General features: G+C 39.9%; 2 protein-coding genes across 12 annotated transcripts in view; one reads left to right on the top strand and one right to left on the bottom strand.

Moving 5' to 3' along the window:
- LOC124158863 (ubiquitin conjugation factor E4 A) overlaps positions 1-15,713 on the bottom strand; it is a 32,225-nt gene extending 16,512 nt beyond the window's left edge. The window contains exons 1-5 of the mRNA XM_046534253.1: positions 15,577-15,713; positions 13,561-15,480; positions 11,646-12,048; positions 8,550-8,695; positions 6,730-6,879 (exon numbers count right to left, since the gene is read on the bottom strand). Coding sequence (XP_046390209.1) covers positions 6,730-6,879; positions 8,550-8,695; positions 11,646-12,048; positions 13,561-15,479 — 2,618 coding nt within the window. The 5' untranslated portion in view covers position 15,480; positions 15,577-15,713. The remainder of the gene's footprint in view (positions 1-6,729; positions 6,880-8,549; positions 8,696-11,645; positions 12,049-13,560; positions 15,481-15,576) is intronic.
- Positions 15,714-15,813: 100 nt separating this feature from the next.
- The window catches only part of LOC124158861, a 56,538-nt gene continuing 54,436 nt past the window's right edge, over positions 15,814-17,915 (top strand). For 7 of the 11 annotated variants that reach the window (XM_046534247.1, XM_046534252.1, XM_046534251.1 and 4 more), the window contains exons 1-2: positions 15,814-16,049; positions 17,285-17,372. Coding sequence is in view for 8 of the 11 variants with exons in the window: in XM_046534252.1 (XP_046390208.1) it covers positions 17,311-17,372 (62 nt within the window). In the remaining 3 variants the exon portion in view is untranslated. Of the gene's footprint in view, positions 16,050-17,284; positions 17,373-17,640; positions 17,697-17,915 lie in introns of those variants that run through there. The other 4 variants (XM_046534244.1, XM_046534242.1, XM_046534245.1 and 1 more) reach the window with 4 other exon arrangements.

Raw genomic sequence — 17,915 nt, 5'->3', positions numbered from 1 at the left:
CGGGGAAAAAAATTCTTCATCAATTTTAAAAGATTCTTCAACTGTTAACCAACCCTAAGTTAAGAAAAATGTTATCCATGATCTTTAAATGTATGTTTCATATTGCAAATGCACAATTATTGCTGTGGTATAATTTTTGGTTTTTTCCCGGCGTACAATTGCAGTGAAGTTTTCTCGGGTTTTGCACTGGGAAAATTTCTCCTTTGGAAGGAGAAATGGAGGACCTGACCCGGTGCAAAACCCGAGAAAACTTCACTGCTATTGCTGTGGTGTCGCATGCGGTTAAATGGAGCCCAAGGAAACCGAATATTTCGACGAACTCAGGCATGTTTACGCCGTGACCAATCAAGGTCAAACTGGAGAGGAAGGGATACGTAGAAGTGACGGCAGCGGGTAAAGTGGAGGCAGAGACGAAAGAAGTAGAGATTGCATGAGTCACACCCAGGCACTTGCTGGCGTGGATAGCCTAAAAGCGCTGCTGCACAATGGCACAATCGCGTGCTAGCTCTATTCACGGGAGAATTTATGAACATTACAAGACATTAAAGTGAAAGTTTGGGTTATCTGTGCTTTCCGATTACAGTAGAAGCTCGGATAACAACCACAATCCACTCCAGAAAGCTGGTCATTATCCGAAATGTTCGCTATCCGAAACAATTTTCCCCATAATAAATAAAGGAAATAGGAATAATTGGTTCTTAGCTCCTATTGACTCGCTATCATGTAAAAGTTACAGGATGTATAGGTATTGTGTTACATTGTATTACTTATAGGCTTACTATTGTAGACATTGCATTACTTTGTATCCATTTGGGATCGCACAGCACCAAACACAAACATGGCCGCTACACATCTCTTCGCTATCCGAGGCAAATTTTTAGCAAAATTTTTGGTCATTATTCAAATTGTTCGTTATCAGAGGCGTTCACAAACCGAGGTTTCACTGTATTTGCACCACCTCTCCCCATCATTAGCAAGGATAATCGGGAGTGTGTTGTATATCCTTGGAAATGATGTACAGCAAACTACTGATTATCCGGGGCTAATGATGGAGAGAGGCGGCACGAACAATCCAAACTTTCACTTTAATTTCCAGTAATTTTCATAGTTTAAATAAATCCAACAATTTATTATTATTAACACACAATTTCTGTTATTTCAGACTGCTTTCCGGACTCATTGGGAGCTTTCTTTTCCCAACCACGATCTTTTAAGAGGCGATAACATCATTATACAGCACACTCTCGATTATCCGGGCTAATGATGGGGAGAGGGTGCACGGATAATAAAAAACACGGATAATCCAAACTCCATTTTATTTCTTAAATTTTCCGTAATATGCACAAAATTATCATACGTATATTCATTTTCGCAAATAGTCCGTTAATTTAGTTTGTTTTAAGGACTCGTTGACAGCTTTCTTCACCTGAACACGGATTTTTTTGCTGCAATAACGTCATTATAATCGTAATTACAGTGTTCCATGTAGCGCAGCAAATTTTCTACGCAGGTGAGCGCTTGGCTGTGAGTCATGCGGTCGCTACTCCCCTCCTCTCCGCTCTCGTCACTTTCACTCCCCTCCTCACTCGCCACTCCGGTAGAGATCGCGGCGTTAATAATGTCCTCATCCGTCATATGACGGAATCCCGATTCACTTTCGTCTCTCTCCAACCACTCGTTTAAGTTTTCTACATCAACATTTTCGAACCCTTTCATTATTTTTACTAGTTCCCCCAAGTTGGGATCACTCACATCTGATTCTGAAAATCCCTCGAAATCACCTTCGAGGTCTAGCAAAAGTTTCATCCACGAACGAACTAGTGTGATAGGTTTCACCGAAAGCCAGGCCTGAGATACACCGTGAATTGCATCTAATATTGTCATTTTCTTCCAGAAGTTCATCAAATTTTCATCTTCAATGGATAGGGTCTGCAGAAGACCAACGCGGTAATTTCTTTTCATTGATGCAATGACGCCTTGATCCATTGGCTGTATAATTGATGTGACGTTTGGGGGTAAAAACTTAGTAATTATTAATCCGTCGTCTGACGTTAAAATTTTCTCATTCGGATGGGAAGGGGCATTGTCTAAGAGTAGCACTGCTTTCGGAGGCAATCCCTTGTCTTTTAAAAACAAACGAACTTGGGGAACAAATTTTGAGTGGAACCAATGCTCAAATATCTCTCGGTCCATCCACGCTCCCTTTTGATTGTAGTAATCAACGGGAAGCTGACTTCCTTCAGTGCCCTTAAAGGATCGAGGCCTTTTCGATTTTCCAATGACTAACAATCTAAGTTTATGGCTCCCGGAAGCATTCCCACAGCACATTACTGTCAATCGTTCTTTGGAGGATTTGTGGCCGGGTGCATGCTTCTCTTGCACGAACGCTAGCGTTTTAGACGGCAGACATTTCCAGTATAGCCCCGTCTCGTCAGCATTGTAAATTTGGCTGGAGTCATACCGTTCTTCAGTCACAAACTGCTGAAATTCTTCCCGAAACGCTACTGCAGCCTCATTGTTAGCACTCAGTCGTTCTCCTTGAATACTTATTTCACGTATGCCGTGTCTATTTTTAAATCTTGTTAGCCACCCAGATGATGCGTTGAACTCGCCTTCGAAGCCCAGTTGCTTGTAGAAAAACTTTGCTTTATCTGTGACAACTGGACCAGAAAGAGGTGTGCCTTCCGCTCTCCTCTGGGTAAACCATTGAAGCATTGCGGCGTCCAACTCCTCGTATGATGCACTTTTCATTGTCTTGCGATTTGATGGTCCTGCGCCACTGTCACAGTTCCTAGCGTATTCCATTAGCTTGGTCTTATTTTTTTTAATATCACGCACTGTTTGACATCCAATGCCATAATCTCTGGAAATCTTTATCACCGATTCCCCCTTCTCTAGTTTATTAATCACTTCCAGTTTCTGTTTTACAGTCAACACAATTTTCTTGCGTTTATCAGCCATGCTACTTCCTCCAGGTGGATGAATTGTTCACCGGACAACCTAATTAACGATGGCACATGCAACAGAGAACCACAAAGCATAAGCCGCGACTGCGGGAGACCCACAACACTCAAGCCTTAATCGATATGTTGCTGCCGGCAGTTACTCACACGTGTCAGCAAAAAGTAATCACTAAGTTACGAAGTTTAGGACGACTTCATCCCTCCATTCTTCATCAGGCCTCAACCTACCCCTTTTACCCCTTCCACCTTTCTAAGACCATCCAACAGGCCCAAGTCACCCCAGATTATGTTTCGCGCAGGGATCATATGTTACGAAGGTGATACATTATTGGCCTCAAAATAAAATATCATATTACTTTAAGTTCCCAGAAAGGTTCACTAGCCTTGAGCAAAAGCTTCAAGTTACCTGAGGGCAATAGGAAATGTATCTTTTGAAGTCTTTCCCCTCCTCTCCAGTAGAATTCTATTCACGCAACCTGACTTCCTTGACCCCAATATATGAACCAAGCTGCCAGCATGAGTCACCCACTGTGTTCTTCGCTGACAGTAAGCAACTTTCCATAATTACGGTTTTGCCTCCATATGACTTCGATAATAGTAGCGTGCACCAAGTATAAGAAAGAATGAGTCCAAACACGACGCATTTCTGACTTTTTAAAAATTTGTTAAGCATGGCACCATAACTTTCATTTATCGATTTATCCAAGAAACACCAGTTCCTGTATTTGGCTGCACGAAAAAATCGCTAAGATGTTTTCGCTACAAATGCATCTTTATTTTTTGCTTTCTTGATTTCTTATGAGCGTCATAATTATTTTCACTTCCTGCACGAGTCATTTATTCAAGGAACACCTTCCTCTCTTTAACTCGAAGGGAGGAGTCAAGAGACGAACGTTTGTATAACCTCGTAGCAGTCGTAAGAAAACGCGCTCCTTCCCCTCCAAGCCCCCTCCTCCTCCCCCCTCTCCTCGTGCTTCCGCTGCCCAGCCTAGCCCCTTCCCTGCGGCCGGTCGTATTCTACCCCCATGTCGTCGCTTGTGACGCGTTCCGACTGTGCGTGTTCTTGTTATTCTAATTGTTCATTATATTAGTAAATCCATCCATTTCTGATGATTTCAAAACTTGCATTTGACTTTTAACGTAAGCTAGAATTCTTTCGTTCAATTTATTTTCGCAAAAACTGTAGCGAGAAGAAATTAGAGTTAAGGCTAAATAGTCGTCCCGGAACTGGACATTTTTCTCTTTAGACGAATTTATATTCACTACTCCTCACCACGGATGACACAATGAGCACCCATTTAATGTGAAACGGCTTTAAGTTTATCCTACTAAATACGGAACTCCGGCGATTTTTTTTTTTTTTAAAGATCGCGAAAAATTTCAACGAAGAGTGAAAAATCATGCACGGATAATCCGCACCCGGATAATCGGGAGTCTGCTGTACTCCAAAAACCATGCATCCGTAGCTGCGAGATCATGGGTTCAGAAAAGTGGTTTCACGAATGAGTCAAAACCACTGCGGGACATCGGAAACTACACTGTCTGGCACCAAGCCTCGTAGTCGTGTCTTGCACAAGTTGCCTCGGATGCAACTGTCACTGTCAGTCAGTCAGATCGTACACCTCAATGTTCGGTAAAAGGAAGGCAACTGGCACATGATCACCATCACACAGCAGCGGTTATAGGAAACCAGGATTATGGCAAACTGTCTACACAGGCGAGTGACAGGCTGTAACTCATACTAATTCTTAATTCCTCTTCCCCCGGTGTCTTCACTTCTATTATTCCCTTCCTCTCCAGTCTGACCTTGACTAGTCAAAGTGAAAACATGCCTGAGTGTGACAAAATCTCCAGTTCCCTTGGTCCATATTGTGGCGAAACGCCTTATTTGTATTTTTGTTTTGTTAAGTGGTTTAAATTTTATTTATATTTTTCTATGTAAGATAAATTTGGTATCAAGGGTATTGTCTTACAATTCAAAATTTGTGCCTCGTTGAACAAGTGAGAGATGAAAAAAAAAGAATTTAGTTCGCTCAGTCCCCGCTAACGTCGTCAGTTTACATGTGCGTTGCAGACGACGTTAGTGCGGTGAACGCTGGGTAGGGGAAGAATGGATAAAAGGCCGTGCACGGGAGAGCACAGGTCTCAGAAAAACAACGAACAAGTCAGCAGAGAACAGAACGGAGAGAACAAGGTGATGCACGCTACGGCTAAAACGCACCCGAGAAGGCTGAGGGCTGTGATTAAGCGGAAGGAAGGTTCCGGATCGCCGAGGGGTCGAATTTTGGAAGAAGCACTGGCCACGTGTAGCAGACACAATCAGCCGGCTGCTGGCCCGAGTGGCTTCTGGTCTCGATCCCCGCCACCGAGTGAACGAGTAAGCTTATACGCCCCTATTTCCCTTCTAGTGCAACTGATCTTTGCCAAAGTAGTGTGTCCCTTAAAAGAAACCAGTGAGTGTTTCGTGCTCTCTCTCCCCATCTCTCGTCTGAAGAAGAGGAACGATAAGTGATTAGTGTCAATTTCTCATTGTTTTCTCATTGGTTCACGAGTGTTGATTTCATCATTGTAAAATATTTAAATCGCATCTAAGACTAAAACACGGCTTTTGTGCTACAAAGGCGTTACTGAAATATGCGCAAATTCATTGTATGATTTATTTTATGTTCAATGGTTTATTAAGGGTTTCAATTTATTTGTGTTGAAGGGTATAATTTTTTTTGTGTGTTTCTTTTGGAGGGGTAATTCAAATGTCGATGGGGTTATTTCATTTCATTGTATAGTAGTCGGTTCATTAAAAGTCATTTATGTTAAAAGAAAAAGAACCGGAAAGAAATTTATTTAAGGTAGCGATTCTTCTGCCCCCCACCAATTTTACTGTCTTAATAGCAAAGCCAACGGCGCTGGTCACCCGAAATCGCCGAACCCTAAAAATTTCATACGTGTCGTCCCGTTTTTGCTTCCCACTCGTCCTAACGGGTAGCGGAGGAAAGGAGGTGGGGAGGGGTTTTGGGCTAAACAAGACCCGAGAGGCGGGACCGGCACAATATTCAACCACATGCAAGGCCATGGCAATAATTGCACATTTAGGATATGAAATAGACATTTAAAGATCGTAGATAAAATTTATCTTAATTTATGATTGGTTAAATATTGAAGAATTTTATAGCATTAATCAAGAGTTTTTTCCACCACTCATCATCATCTGCAATGCTAGAGCAGACGTCCAAGTAAACTTGAAACACTCCTTGCCAGCAAGTAAATAATATAATTCCATTTTATGAAGGAAATTATATTGGTAATAATTGGCCTGGAGTAGCTGTGCATAAAATCCAATTAACCTGGTACTTTTGTGCCTCATTTTATTTTTTTATCAAGGATGCTGAAAATTTCAAAGGAGTGAGAACTCATGCACATATAATCTGCAACAAAGATAAACCACACTCAGATAATCGGGAGCCTGCTACAATTTGAAATCACAAACGTTGAGGTAATGAAAGGAGGAGCATTAAGTTACTTCGCTTTGAAGTAAAACTTGGATAGGTTTAAATACTCCTACATCACTTTGAAGATATTTCCTCTAACGCATGACTACAAGGGAGTATTGAAAACAATTCAGGTTTTACCAAAGAAAGCTGAGTGCAAATAGCTAAGTTTCAATATCTTTCTTAAATTCATTCATTTAGAAGTTCCTCAAAGTAAACTCACAAACCATTGAAGATATGTGCATTTAATATTAATATGGATTGGAACTTAAAATACAAACCTCGCTGTCTGCATCTGCCGCAACTGAGCCATGTGACTCAAAGCATCGTCTAACAAGAAAACAGCATCATTCATGAGTAAATTCACAAAGCGTAAAAAGAGAGGAGGTGATACTGAGTCTTGGTTGACCTCAACTTCAGCTGCAAGGTGCCTACAAGCAAAATAGAAAAAAATCAATCTGAAGAATAGAACAATTTGTATCTTACTAACACCATACAGTATTAATAATTGTTAAATTTCAACAACATAAATGAAATACATAAGAAGCATGATTTCTCTATTTTATTTTTTCATGCTGATTAAACTGAACTATCTCAAAGCAATTGTGACCCAAAGACAAAATTAATTAAGGGCTATCGATTATCAACATTGACGATACGAAATACTTTCACATTATAAAATTTTTCAGAAATAGTATGGGGAGTCTTACGTAATCCAGCAATCATTTACTGTAAAAAAAATTATTACATTGATGCACAAGTAAAATGAATGAAGACAACAATGCCCAAACAGCAGTAGCTTGCCATATGAATTCATTATGGCCTGGCCATTACAGTCATCCCATTACATATCATGTTACACAGTGGTCAACCTCTCCTGAAATCAATGGATGAAAATTAAATCTTTGATACTTCCAACATTGTATTAGTACAAATTTTCGGCGTAAGAAAACACTGAATATTATACGAAAGGTAACATAATAACTACTTCGTAATTACACATCATTTAAAAAAATTGTTAGGAAAATGAAGGTTAAAAATTCTAAGCACTTATTAATTTTAGAAGTTGTTTTTACTCAAGACAGGAAAGAACAGATATACATTTAAGCAAACTATTTTAATATGCCATGGAGTAATGAGATTAAAACAGAGAAGAGATGGGTTAAAATTATTAATGCTTGCAATTATTAATAGCAGTTTAAGTAATTAAAGTGATATTTTATTGAAATGAAATAATGAAAAGAATTACCTAATTATTTAGTCAACTATTTATTTGTTTCATTAAATTTTATCGCACAACGAGTATCTTATTTAATACTAAGCCTGGCAGCACCTACATAATATGCATTCTCACATTCAGAGAAAAAGCCTAAATGAAATATTTCTCCAAATCTGCCTCATTTAAAAATGGAATAAATAAAGAAGTCAAAAAATAGGTCTGTCAAAACCTTTATTTTTCAGCCAGTTAACTGAATATTATCTGGCTTGTTACAATAGCCAAATTAAATACGAAGTATTGTAATTCGCAAGGCCGATGATCATTAATCAAAGGGTGGATTTGATAATTTTAGGCAATTTAAGGCTGAGAATTTCATAGGCATTTCCACAGCTTGTGATAACAAAGAAATGCAACAGAGAGGAGAAATGAGTAATGGAAAGTGGGATTACATAGAATTGTATAGCCCTAGTACGTTTTTTTTTCTCTAAAACCCTCATTTGCCATAGATACAGCTGACAATTAGCATGCAAGAAATGCCAAACTAAAATATTGCATCCAAGTATCACTCAAAATCCTTCAGAGATAATTTTGAGGAGCCAAACTCATCAATTTCCTAAACCTCCAACATCTAACTTTAGCTACTGCATAGCACCACCAGACATGAACCTCAGATAACCACAGTACTGTAATGCAGAGGAAAAAATGAACCAGTATATGGGAGACTTCAATACCACAACCCTTTTCCAACCAACAAACCATAACCATAAAAAAAACAACGCAAAATCATTTAAATTATTTTACAAAATGCTCATGCAATAATCAAAAACTCTACACAGTCCAAAAATATCAAAAATGAAATACAGGTTTAGGAAAATAACTTACTTGAAACAATTTTTATGCTCTTCAATTTGCCATAAATAGTCCATTATATAATACATTGGTCGGCGATAGTTAAATTTTTGTTCAAACGTAACACTCTGACCTGTCATTTCAATCCCAACAAACACATTTAAAAGGCATTCCACAACCTGCAACGGAGAATAGTGGTGATAAAGCATTGCTATGGAAAGAAAGATAACATTTCCTTATTAGCCCACACATCAATAAAAATATTAGACTATGACCTCTCAAAAAAGGAGGCATTTGATAACTGGTCACTACTATTCCACGCAAAACAAATTATTTAGTTTAGATGAATACATTGCAGTGCTACAAAATTAACTCCGTCAGATCATAAGTTATGTTACTCAGGACTAAAATTTCACCAAAAAAATACTATAGAGGTTGAATATGACGAAATTTCCAGTATTAAAAATCAACTCATCTGACAATGAACATCCCACAATTATCACCAGCACTAATTTGAGATTGAAAGCACCATCAATCATATTAACTACACACTGATATGAGAAGTTTCCTTGGTCAAAACCGTAATTCGTACTAAATAAAGGGAACATATTGATTACAGAATTTTAAGAAGCATAAGAATTACCGTATAAGCGCGTGTAAGAGGCGCACCTTTTTTTCCCAGAAATTCCCGCCGAAAATGGGGGTGCGCCTCTTACACAAACGTCTTATCTTCCCCCCCTCCCCTTCCCCGGTTGCAAGTCCAAGGGGAACTGAGTGGCCTTGGTTTTCAGCGTGAGTCAGTCATATGAAACCCTGGGTCAAAAACAAGCGGCAGGCAGGGGAGTTTCTCCCTTAGTGACGTATTTTTAAAATGCTCCTGTTTGCTTTTCCTGTAAGCATCGTGCCGTCACGTCGGTACCCCAGAGTTTAACACGGAAAAGATCGCATGGGGTTTTTTGCTCCGGAGGGCGCGCTAAATTTACTGCCACGAGTGGGCATCCCGCGGCATTTATACTGCATATAGTAATGGCTTATCAAATGTAGAGAAACGTGTAGATTTGAAGGACATAGCCGAGCAATTTCCATTACGCTGAGGACCTGATTTTTCAAAAATCATCTTCAGACGCTAATATGAGGATTTTTGCAACTGAAAATTATATTGGTGTCAAAACCTGCTGTTTAAAAAATTCAAACGAGTGTTTACATTGTTTGACTGAATGGCAGATAGAAGAAATCTGAAATGCTTATAAGTGAAGAGCCTTGAAGGAGAGGTTAAGGTGAAGAAGCTCGCACCCTCCGTATTTCCTCTGCATCGAGGCTGAGGGTGAAGTAGAAAGGGAAGAACAAGTCCGATCTTGCATGTGACGTCGTTGTCTTCTAAGCGAAGGGGCGAAGGCGCAGCAATGTGATATACGCAGTTTGAGTTGCCTGAAGTTTCCAGTCCATCTTGTCTTGTTTGAATGCGCTCATGCTACGCTTGTTTCTTCCGAAATTGTGCTGTCTGGACTATTTTGAATATTAGTAACCTTGTTGTAACTATAAATCTTTGTGTCAATCAATTACAGCTTAAAAAACTTAAATTCTATCAGATATGTGTCGCATTAGATCTCTTTCTTTTTTTGAACCTCGTACATGTCATACAATTATTGAAAGCTATTGAGATATCTTCAGGCTCAGTAGGTGACTCACCTAGCATTTGGCCTCCAGAAACTGGAATAATTGAACACCGTGCGATAGGATAAAAAATGCCGAAAAGTTTTTTTTTTCTTTAGCTCCGATGCTCAAAATAGGGGTGCGCCTCTTACACGCGCTTATACGGTAGTAAGATTTCATTACTTTGAGTTGCCTAAACAAGGAATAGAAATATAATTCTTTTTTTTAACCAACACTGAAAATAAAACTAATTTACAATCATTTCATTTAAATTAATGTCTAAAGATGATAGGATTCAATCATACCTAGAACTTTCACAAACCAGTACCTTCATTATAGTGTAATACATAGCACACAAACAAATATAACAAGGTCTGTTAGTTTTCAGGTTTCACTCTTCACCATATTTAAAATGATGCTATGTATAGCTGATATAGAAAAAAGATTTTTTAGTTTTAGTGCTAGAAATAACACATGTCGTATGTATGTATTCAAGAAACTTAAAAGAATGGGAAATTTAGGGTTGTATGATTTTTTTATCGATCTTTCACAGCGTAAAATCAATAAGAATGAGCATTTTTTTTATTCCAACTTAAATAGCCACCAAAATGTTTAAACAAGGCAAATAAAGACAGAAAAAGGGTGGTGGGAACACAAGCAAACATTTTTTCACGACATAAAAAATGTTTGAAATTACGAAACTCGATATTACGAAGTGCCTATTTTCCAGTCCCGCTGACTTCGTATAATCAAGAGTTTACTGTATAAGGGCCATGGAGTGTCAGCCATTGCCAAAGACCCTGCGGAAGCCAGCATCCAATAGGTCATAGGTTAAAATGCCCAAATGCCAACTTTTAGCGGTCGATGTATAACATTACACACAAGTCCTCCTATGCATTCCATAATCTACATAGGTGATATTACATATGAAAAATGTGAGAATGGAGAGTTCCACGGTGAGCGATGAAGTTCTTCAATTTTGGTTACTTCCGCATCAGTTGCTGTGGCAAAGACAACAGTTTCAACCTGAGGACTTAGGCAGTACTGCCAGCATAACTGCCTTCGCCACAACAACTGACATGGCAGTAACCGAAAATGAAGAACCAAATCTGAAAAATACCTGTGCTCATTAATTACTGCAGACATAAAACAGCATTCTTACCTATATAATGAGCTACGTTAATACTTTTTTTCAGGTTAAATAGAAAACACATACCAAACCCTAATAAAATCAATGCTTAGCACTTGAGAATCACAATAAGGACACAACATGAAGTTAACATGAAATTATGCCAGAAGATGATATTTTTTTGGTTAATGAAGCAATATATTAATATTTGAAAATAGTTAAACATTTAAGAGAAGTCACAAAGCTAACAATAGTAACGGTCAATGCTCGAAATAAGATTATCAAGGTGAGAAAAACCCATTAGAATATCTTAGTACCAATCTGCTACAGAAATGGATCTAGCATACCTGGAGGCGATGGGGATGCTCAACAAACAGCCTTTCCCGCTTGAATCCTGGAATGGTTGACACCTCATCCGGACTCTCTTCTGCAGCACCTCGATGACTGGGAGGAAGCAACGCTTCCAAACTTTCAGCTAAGCCTGCTCGTAAATGGGGATTCCGGATTCGCTCCGGAGCACCCATAAACACCAAAATTACAGTGAGCAAAGGATCCAGGGCACCGGCTCCACTACACTCCTCCAGAGTGTGTCGAGAGAAGCGACGACAGAAAGACAGGAATCCAGCTACATTTTCCACCACCTGTTCCGGCACACAAGACAACAGGGGAGGAACACCAACACCATCTTCGGCAGGGGGTGGTCCCTTTGGCAGTGGGAAGAACACATTTCGGCATACACCTGGAGCATATCTATAACAAAATAAAATATATTAGTAAACTTATGGAAATTTTTCATGCAATTTTAAAGAATAATGACGGGTAAGAGGAAATATCCCCCAATATTTGGATTCAATCATTCCTACTAATACCATCCAGTCATCAACTCAAGAAATAATTTGCTATCATTAATATTACAGACGTACTTCTCTATTAATGACATTTATGACAGATGAATCAAATTTTTGCCACACTAGATGCAAATAGTACAATACATACGAGTTCTCATTTTGAATTCTACAAGGTTTCACCTATATCTCATTAACCAGCACTTATTTATATGTTGTCATGCCAATCATAAGAATTCTCAGGAGTGAAAGGAAAAAAGGCAGTCACAAATGTCACCAGTGGAACAAAAAACTTTTTGAGTAATAAAGTCACTTTTTAAGCTTAAAATCAAAAATATGATTTAGAATTTTTTAATTCAGCCAGCAAGATATTAACCCTTTTGTGCCGGACATAGGGTGGAGCCGACAGGTATTTTCAAACCCATAACACCTGACATCGGGTATAGCTGTCACGAATTTTTCAACACAAACGAGCGGATGTCGGCTCTAGCCGACACGAAGGAAGGGAAGTGACTGCTGAGGTAGCAATTGTCTGATGCATTCAGGCCTGGCCTGGGACCCAGCTTAGCGAGTCCTTTGGGCCACTCCCCATGCAATAAAGCCTGACTCTTCCATTCATTTATGATTATCCTCACCGCAGGAATCTGTTGCCAAGTGGTTGCATTGTCAATAGTTTTTTCAATGATACATTTGGTTGCATAAGTACTACAATTTTTTATAATTTGAAATGAATTCTTCATTTTGTTCTGTGCGTAAGCAATGCTTGGTTGAAAAAAACACTGCTAACACAATAAGTTGACCATGGATTCATTCCATGATAGGGTTAAAGGGTGTAGCCCAGTGGCCGGGGTAAGAGACCTGCACCCCATTGAGCTGGGTCCTAAAACTTAGGGACGAAAATACCAGGGTAATTCCACCCCAAAAAAGAGCTCCGTACAGAGAGGTTTAAAATATTCTCATGCTACTCGTAGCACAGAAAATGTTTTCTAATTGTAGGCGCCCGCAGGAAAGGGTTAAATGCCCCTTTACAGAACATTTTTACATGGGACGCACATCAAGAAAATGGACCTGCAACAGGGCAGAACAATGATGATGATGAAAAAGGGCGAAAAAGAAAGTTTTGTAGTGTTTTGTCAATGATAAAGGTAAAACACCAATTACATGAGTCAGATAGTAAAGATTAGCTATAAAATTTTGAAGGGTATTGAATTCAGAGAATAATCTTAAATGGGAAGTGGTTAATTTTTGACAAAGAAATTATCTCACATCATCAAATGACAATGGTTCAGCTATAGTAGCTAGGAATACCTGAGAATGATTGCAAAAAATGATGAGCTACCACACTGAGGAAAATCATTATGGTACCAACAATGGCAGATAAGAATTGAAAATACAGTATAACATGCAGGTGGGATACCCCGTCTCTGGAGTCCTCTTCTTGGGCTCTCCATCGATGTCACACAAAGCCACCTGCACCAGCCACATGGAAGTGGCGACGTGCATTTGTGCCATCAAACTCAGCGTCTGGGGCTGCACCATGGCCGTTCTCAAGCAGAGCACCTCAGTCGTCCCAATGCGAACCCTCTCCACGATGGCTTCTTCTGCTTCGGCAGGGTTGCTCCCCAGCCCGCCCATCTCACTCTGAGCACGCACCTCATGGTAGACCCTCCTCAGTCTCCCTAGATCCTGAGATATGCGCAGAAGTCGCTCGTGAGCAACACGGAAACCCAAGTCTATCGCTTTGTGTGTCATGAAAAAGCATTCGGTGAGGAATGTGTAATTCTCGGCCTGTGGCCTGGCGACACCACCACCACTACTACAGCTGCTGCTTCCTGCTTCAGCACCACCAGCACCCTCGGGTTGAGCAGGAATTAGGCATGTCTCCTCCCCTGTGATGTTGAGATGTATGCCCCGTTTCTTTCGCTCCTCGTCGATGGCTGAGCTGTTTCCCGAACGGGCACTCCTCAGAGTTGCGGCATAGTAAGTCGGATCTATCCGCATCAGCCTGGGGTGGGTATGCTCATGGACAAAGGGCTGACACAGACGCAGTAGCACCGCACACAGGTTTAACGCAAAGCCATCCGATGCGCACGAGTGCGCTGCAGGGCCGGGACCTAGGGCCCCTGGGCCGTGAAGAGAGTTCCATATGCGCCCTCGGGGTGCATTCGCATCCAGACATGAGGCCAGCCACGTCAGGGTACGGTGACGGATTTCACCAGCGTGCCTTAGCAAAGACTCGAATATCCGAGCAGCACCTTCGCGTACAGCGCCTAGAGCAGTCCATGCAACGTCCTCCTCGGCACGGATGGACCCCTGCCCGAGGGTGGTCCGCTGGTCGAAGAAAGCGTACGGTATATCGGGGGATTCGGGTATTGTGGAAGGAGAGAGAATAGCACCTAAAACTGAGTTCACATAGTCACGTCCACGGTTGGGATTTGCCGGAGTTGAACATGCCAGCAGCACAGGTGCGAGGCGGTCGTTCAATGCGAACACATGGAGGAGATCATAAACACTGCGATCGAGGGCTGACAAACCACCACGAATAATCTCTTTCTGCGCCAGACTCAAGACTGGGACGAAAGCTGCCTGCAATTCATCTGCTTCGCCTTCCTCTTCCTTCGGAAAAACGACGACAATGCCATTTACAAAAGACCTGAGTTCTGGACTATGTGACTCGGCAAACAGACGAAGCAGCTGGGAATCAAGTCGCTGACCAGGAAAGAGATCTGGCTGACGCAGAGCAGTCGAAGCATTCTGCAGAACAATAGTGACCATCTGGGAGAGCCTCCCAGCCCTTATGTTTTGATGCGAATTTTTGGGGGCATCACCGAAATCTGTTTCTAACCTTTCACTAAGCCTGCGAAAGCACTCGAAAAGGTATATTAAAACATCCCGCTGAACAGCATGTTCCCCACCCACAGGAGACGACCGACCGCTAATGGGCAACACATGATTAGCAGGCTCAGATAGCATCAACCTTTCAAAGAGGGCAGGCTCAAGAGTTTGCACATCGATTAAATTCTGTGGAGCAAGGGCTGATGCCAAATCCTCAAGTAATACAAGATGACATGACGGCGCGTTGCCTTTCATAGGGGGACGTGGCTGCTTGTTGAGCGTCAACTGAAATACATCCTCCACAATTTGATTTATTTCTAATCTTTCTTTCAAATCCTTATCAACAGGCTCAACACCTTCCCCAGGGGTCTTGGAATGCTCTCCCTGGATTGTGCTCTTGCTAGCAGAGGCACTGTCCGTCGATTCAGGCGTGAATACTTCTGACTGATTCACAGGCGTAAATAATGCAGAAAATGGATTGTTCTTTATGTTGTCCGTCATTCTATGAGAAAATAAAGTAGAAAAATGATATACTTCCGTGTTCGATGACAAATGCATTTTGAATGGATGTAAACAAGTGTGTTACGACCATACTTACTTCAATTAAACAGTTTATTTAATACTCAAATTGGTTATAATGCGTATGAACACAAAAGTTACGAAAAGGTACGTTTTATATTAGTCTTGTTCCATTTTAAGATCAACAACGTAAACACAACACTGCCTTCTTCGAAATGACGATACAATAATTTTCCTATGACTACAGCACTGCCATCTGTACAAATATTTGAGTTTTAATGAAACAAATGAAATGCCAGGATCAAGAAAATCGAAAATACTACCGCCAATCCCATGTGCGGAGGTCAATGTGGATTGTTTTTGAAAGTGGGACCTCTTTTCATGCTTGGTATCTATGTTATTCCACGGTGAACTGATGATGTTTTTTTTCGAATAACAGTTCAACTTATCTCAAAAGTTAGCTGATATGTAGGAAGAGCACTTCGGGTTGGTGTCACAATTCTCTTAATCTGGCTCCCGCCGTTATTTTGATATTCAAGTGCACATGAGAAGGTAATTTTGCATGCATATCATGAAGATCATTTTCAATATTGACTTCAATACCAACAATAAAACATGCAAACACCGCATTATTTACGCTAAGTCTAGTGTAAATAATGCGTTTTGAAGTTTTTCATAATTATAAGAAAGTTTTTTGGTGTTGAACTTCTTTGAAATCCATCTGTGCACTTCTTAATGGAAATAAAATGTATTTTGAATCCACGAATTATTTCCTGTGAAATGATCGTGGTTTTTGAGTATCACTACTCAGTGATTTGATGGTGGTGTAAAATGCTGAAACCTGTGTCAGTGTATCAAACCAGCGTGGAATGAAACAAGTTGTACTTACGCTATGGAGTGTTTGACGCCTGTAATGACCGTTCTCGACTTCATGAGACCTCACAAATGTGTTTGCCCTCCGTTCATATTTTGTGATTGGGTAATGTTTGTGAAATAAAATGACCTCTGGAAATCTTTATTTACAGTTTAGAAAAAAATTGAAGGATTGAAAATCAGTAATATCAATTTAGTCACTTCTAATTGTCTGTACATCAGTTCGCGTGGTTAAGTAAAATGATCTTGCCGGCCCAAAGAATGCATACATTTCAATTTTAGATCGCACTGCACCCTTTGACACAGCTATTCCAAAAATCAGTGATTGTCATATAAACAGGCCACAGAACAGTGTGTACATTTTTTGGCATATTATGTTTTCAACCTGGCTTTCCAAAGGAATTATGCACAGAACTGAAATTGGCATCAAGAAGCTTATGTTTTTTGTTGCAGTATTTTTTTAACTAGAGTGAAAGAATGGTAGTTACTTGTTACAGGAATTGTTATTGCATGGCACCAGCAATTTTCTAATTATTGCCGAATCATTGACAGATGGTCTTATTTTGAAATGAAAAATTAAGTTTAATCCACTTTGGTCTTGCAGACACCATAAATATTTTCAGTATTGTGTTACCCACATCTCATTGAAAATGTTCTCCGGAAAGAATTTGCTTTACTGTCCCACATTTCATGTGCATCTTGTGTCAATTCAATGTACAACGGCAATCAGTTTATTTTTAGCTACCTATTTTGATCATAATACCTGTTTTCATCTTTGCAATTTACCAATACATGTCTATTTTTTGGTCCATTGTTGGTTGATATCCAATTTGATCTTCCCATATTCAGTAATATTTTCTATTTACGTCTAAGGAATTTTCTTATGATAAAATTCATGGGTTCTTTCTTTTCAGATTCAAGAAAGGGAAGGTGTTCTCTAATGTTACTTGTAAGTCCTCCTAGGACTCCTACTTGCAACCCAACTTTAGTAGCTCGTTATCGGTGAGTTGATTTGAGTAAGCTGATATCTCCTGCATATGAAATCCATGTAGGGATAGGTTGACGATGCCACTGTGGGTTATTTCATGTTGCTGTGGGCTGGGTATGGTGCGGCTGAAGTGGTTTCATTCACAGCATTTTTTGGATGCTGCTCTTGTAAAATACACTTTTTTTCTGAAAATGCCCTTTATCATATGCTTTATTTTCACTGATCAATTTTCTAAAGCTAATATAATTTTCGTTTGCATGTCATGAAAACCACCTAAAAAAGCTTGTATAAAGTTATCTCTCAAGTTTTCGGATCCATACCATCACTCAATGTGAAGTGTGAGTAATGTAAATTGTGCTCTAGAGTAGATTGTAGATTTAAGATTTCTGCAAATTATTTTGGCATTGGTTAATTTTTGCCTCTGTTCCAATTTCGTTTCTAAGTTTAAGAAGGTAATAACAGGACAAACTCATCCTGAGTACGAACTATTTTTTTTCATGTTAGTGGTTTTTAAAGTTTCCTGAATGGCATCTATTATCATTGCAGTAGCAGCCAGT

The sequence above is a fragment of the Ischnura elegans genome, chromosome 5 (assembly GCF_921293095.1).
Source record: "Ischnura elegans chromosome 5, ioIscEleg1.1, whole genome shotgun sequence".
NCBI classification, from domain to species: Eukaryota; Metazoa; Arthropoda; class Insecta; order Odonata; family Coenagrionidae; genus Ischnura; species Ischnura elegans.
The sequence above is the reverse complement of the archived record's forward strand: the minus strand, read 5'-3'. Positions and strand labels throughout refer to the sequence as shown.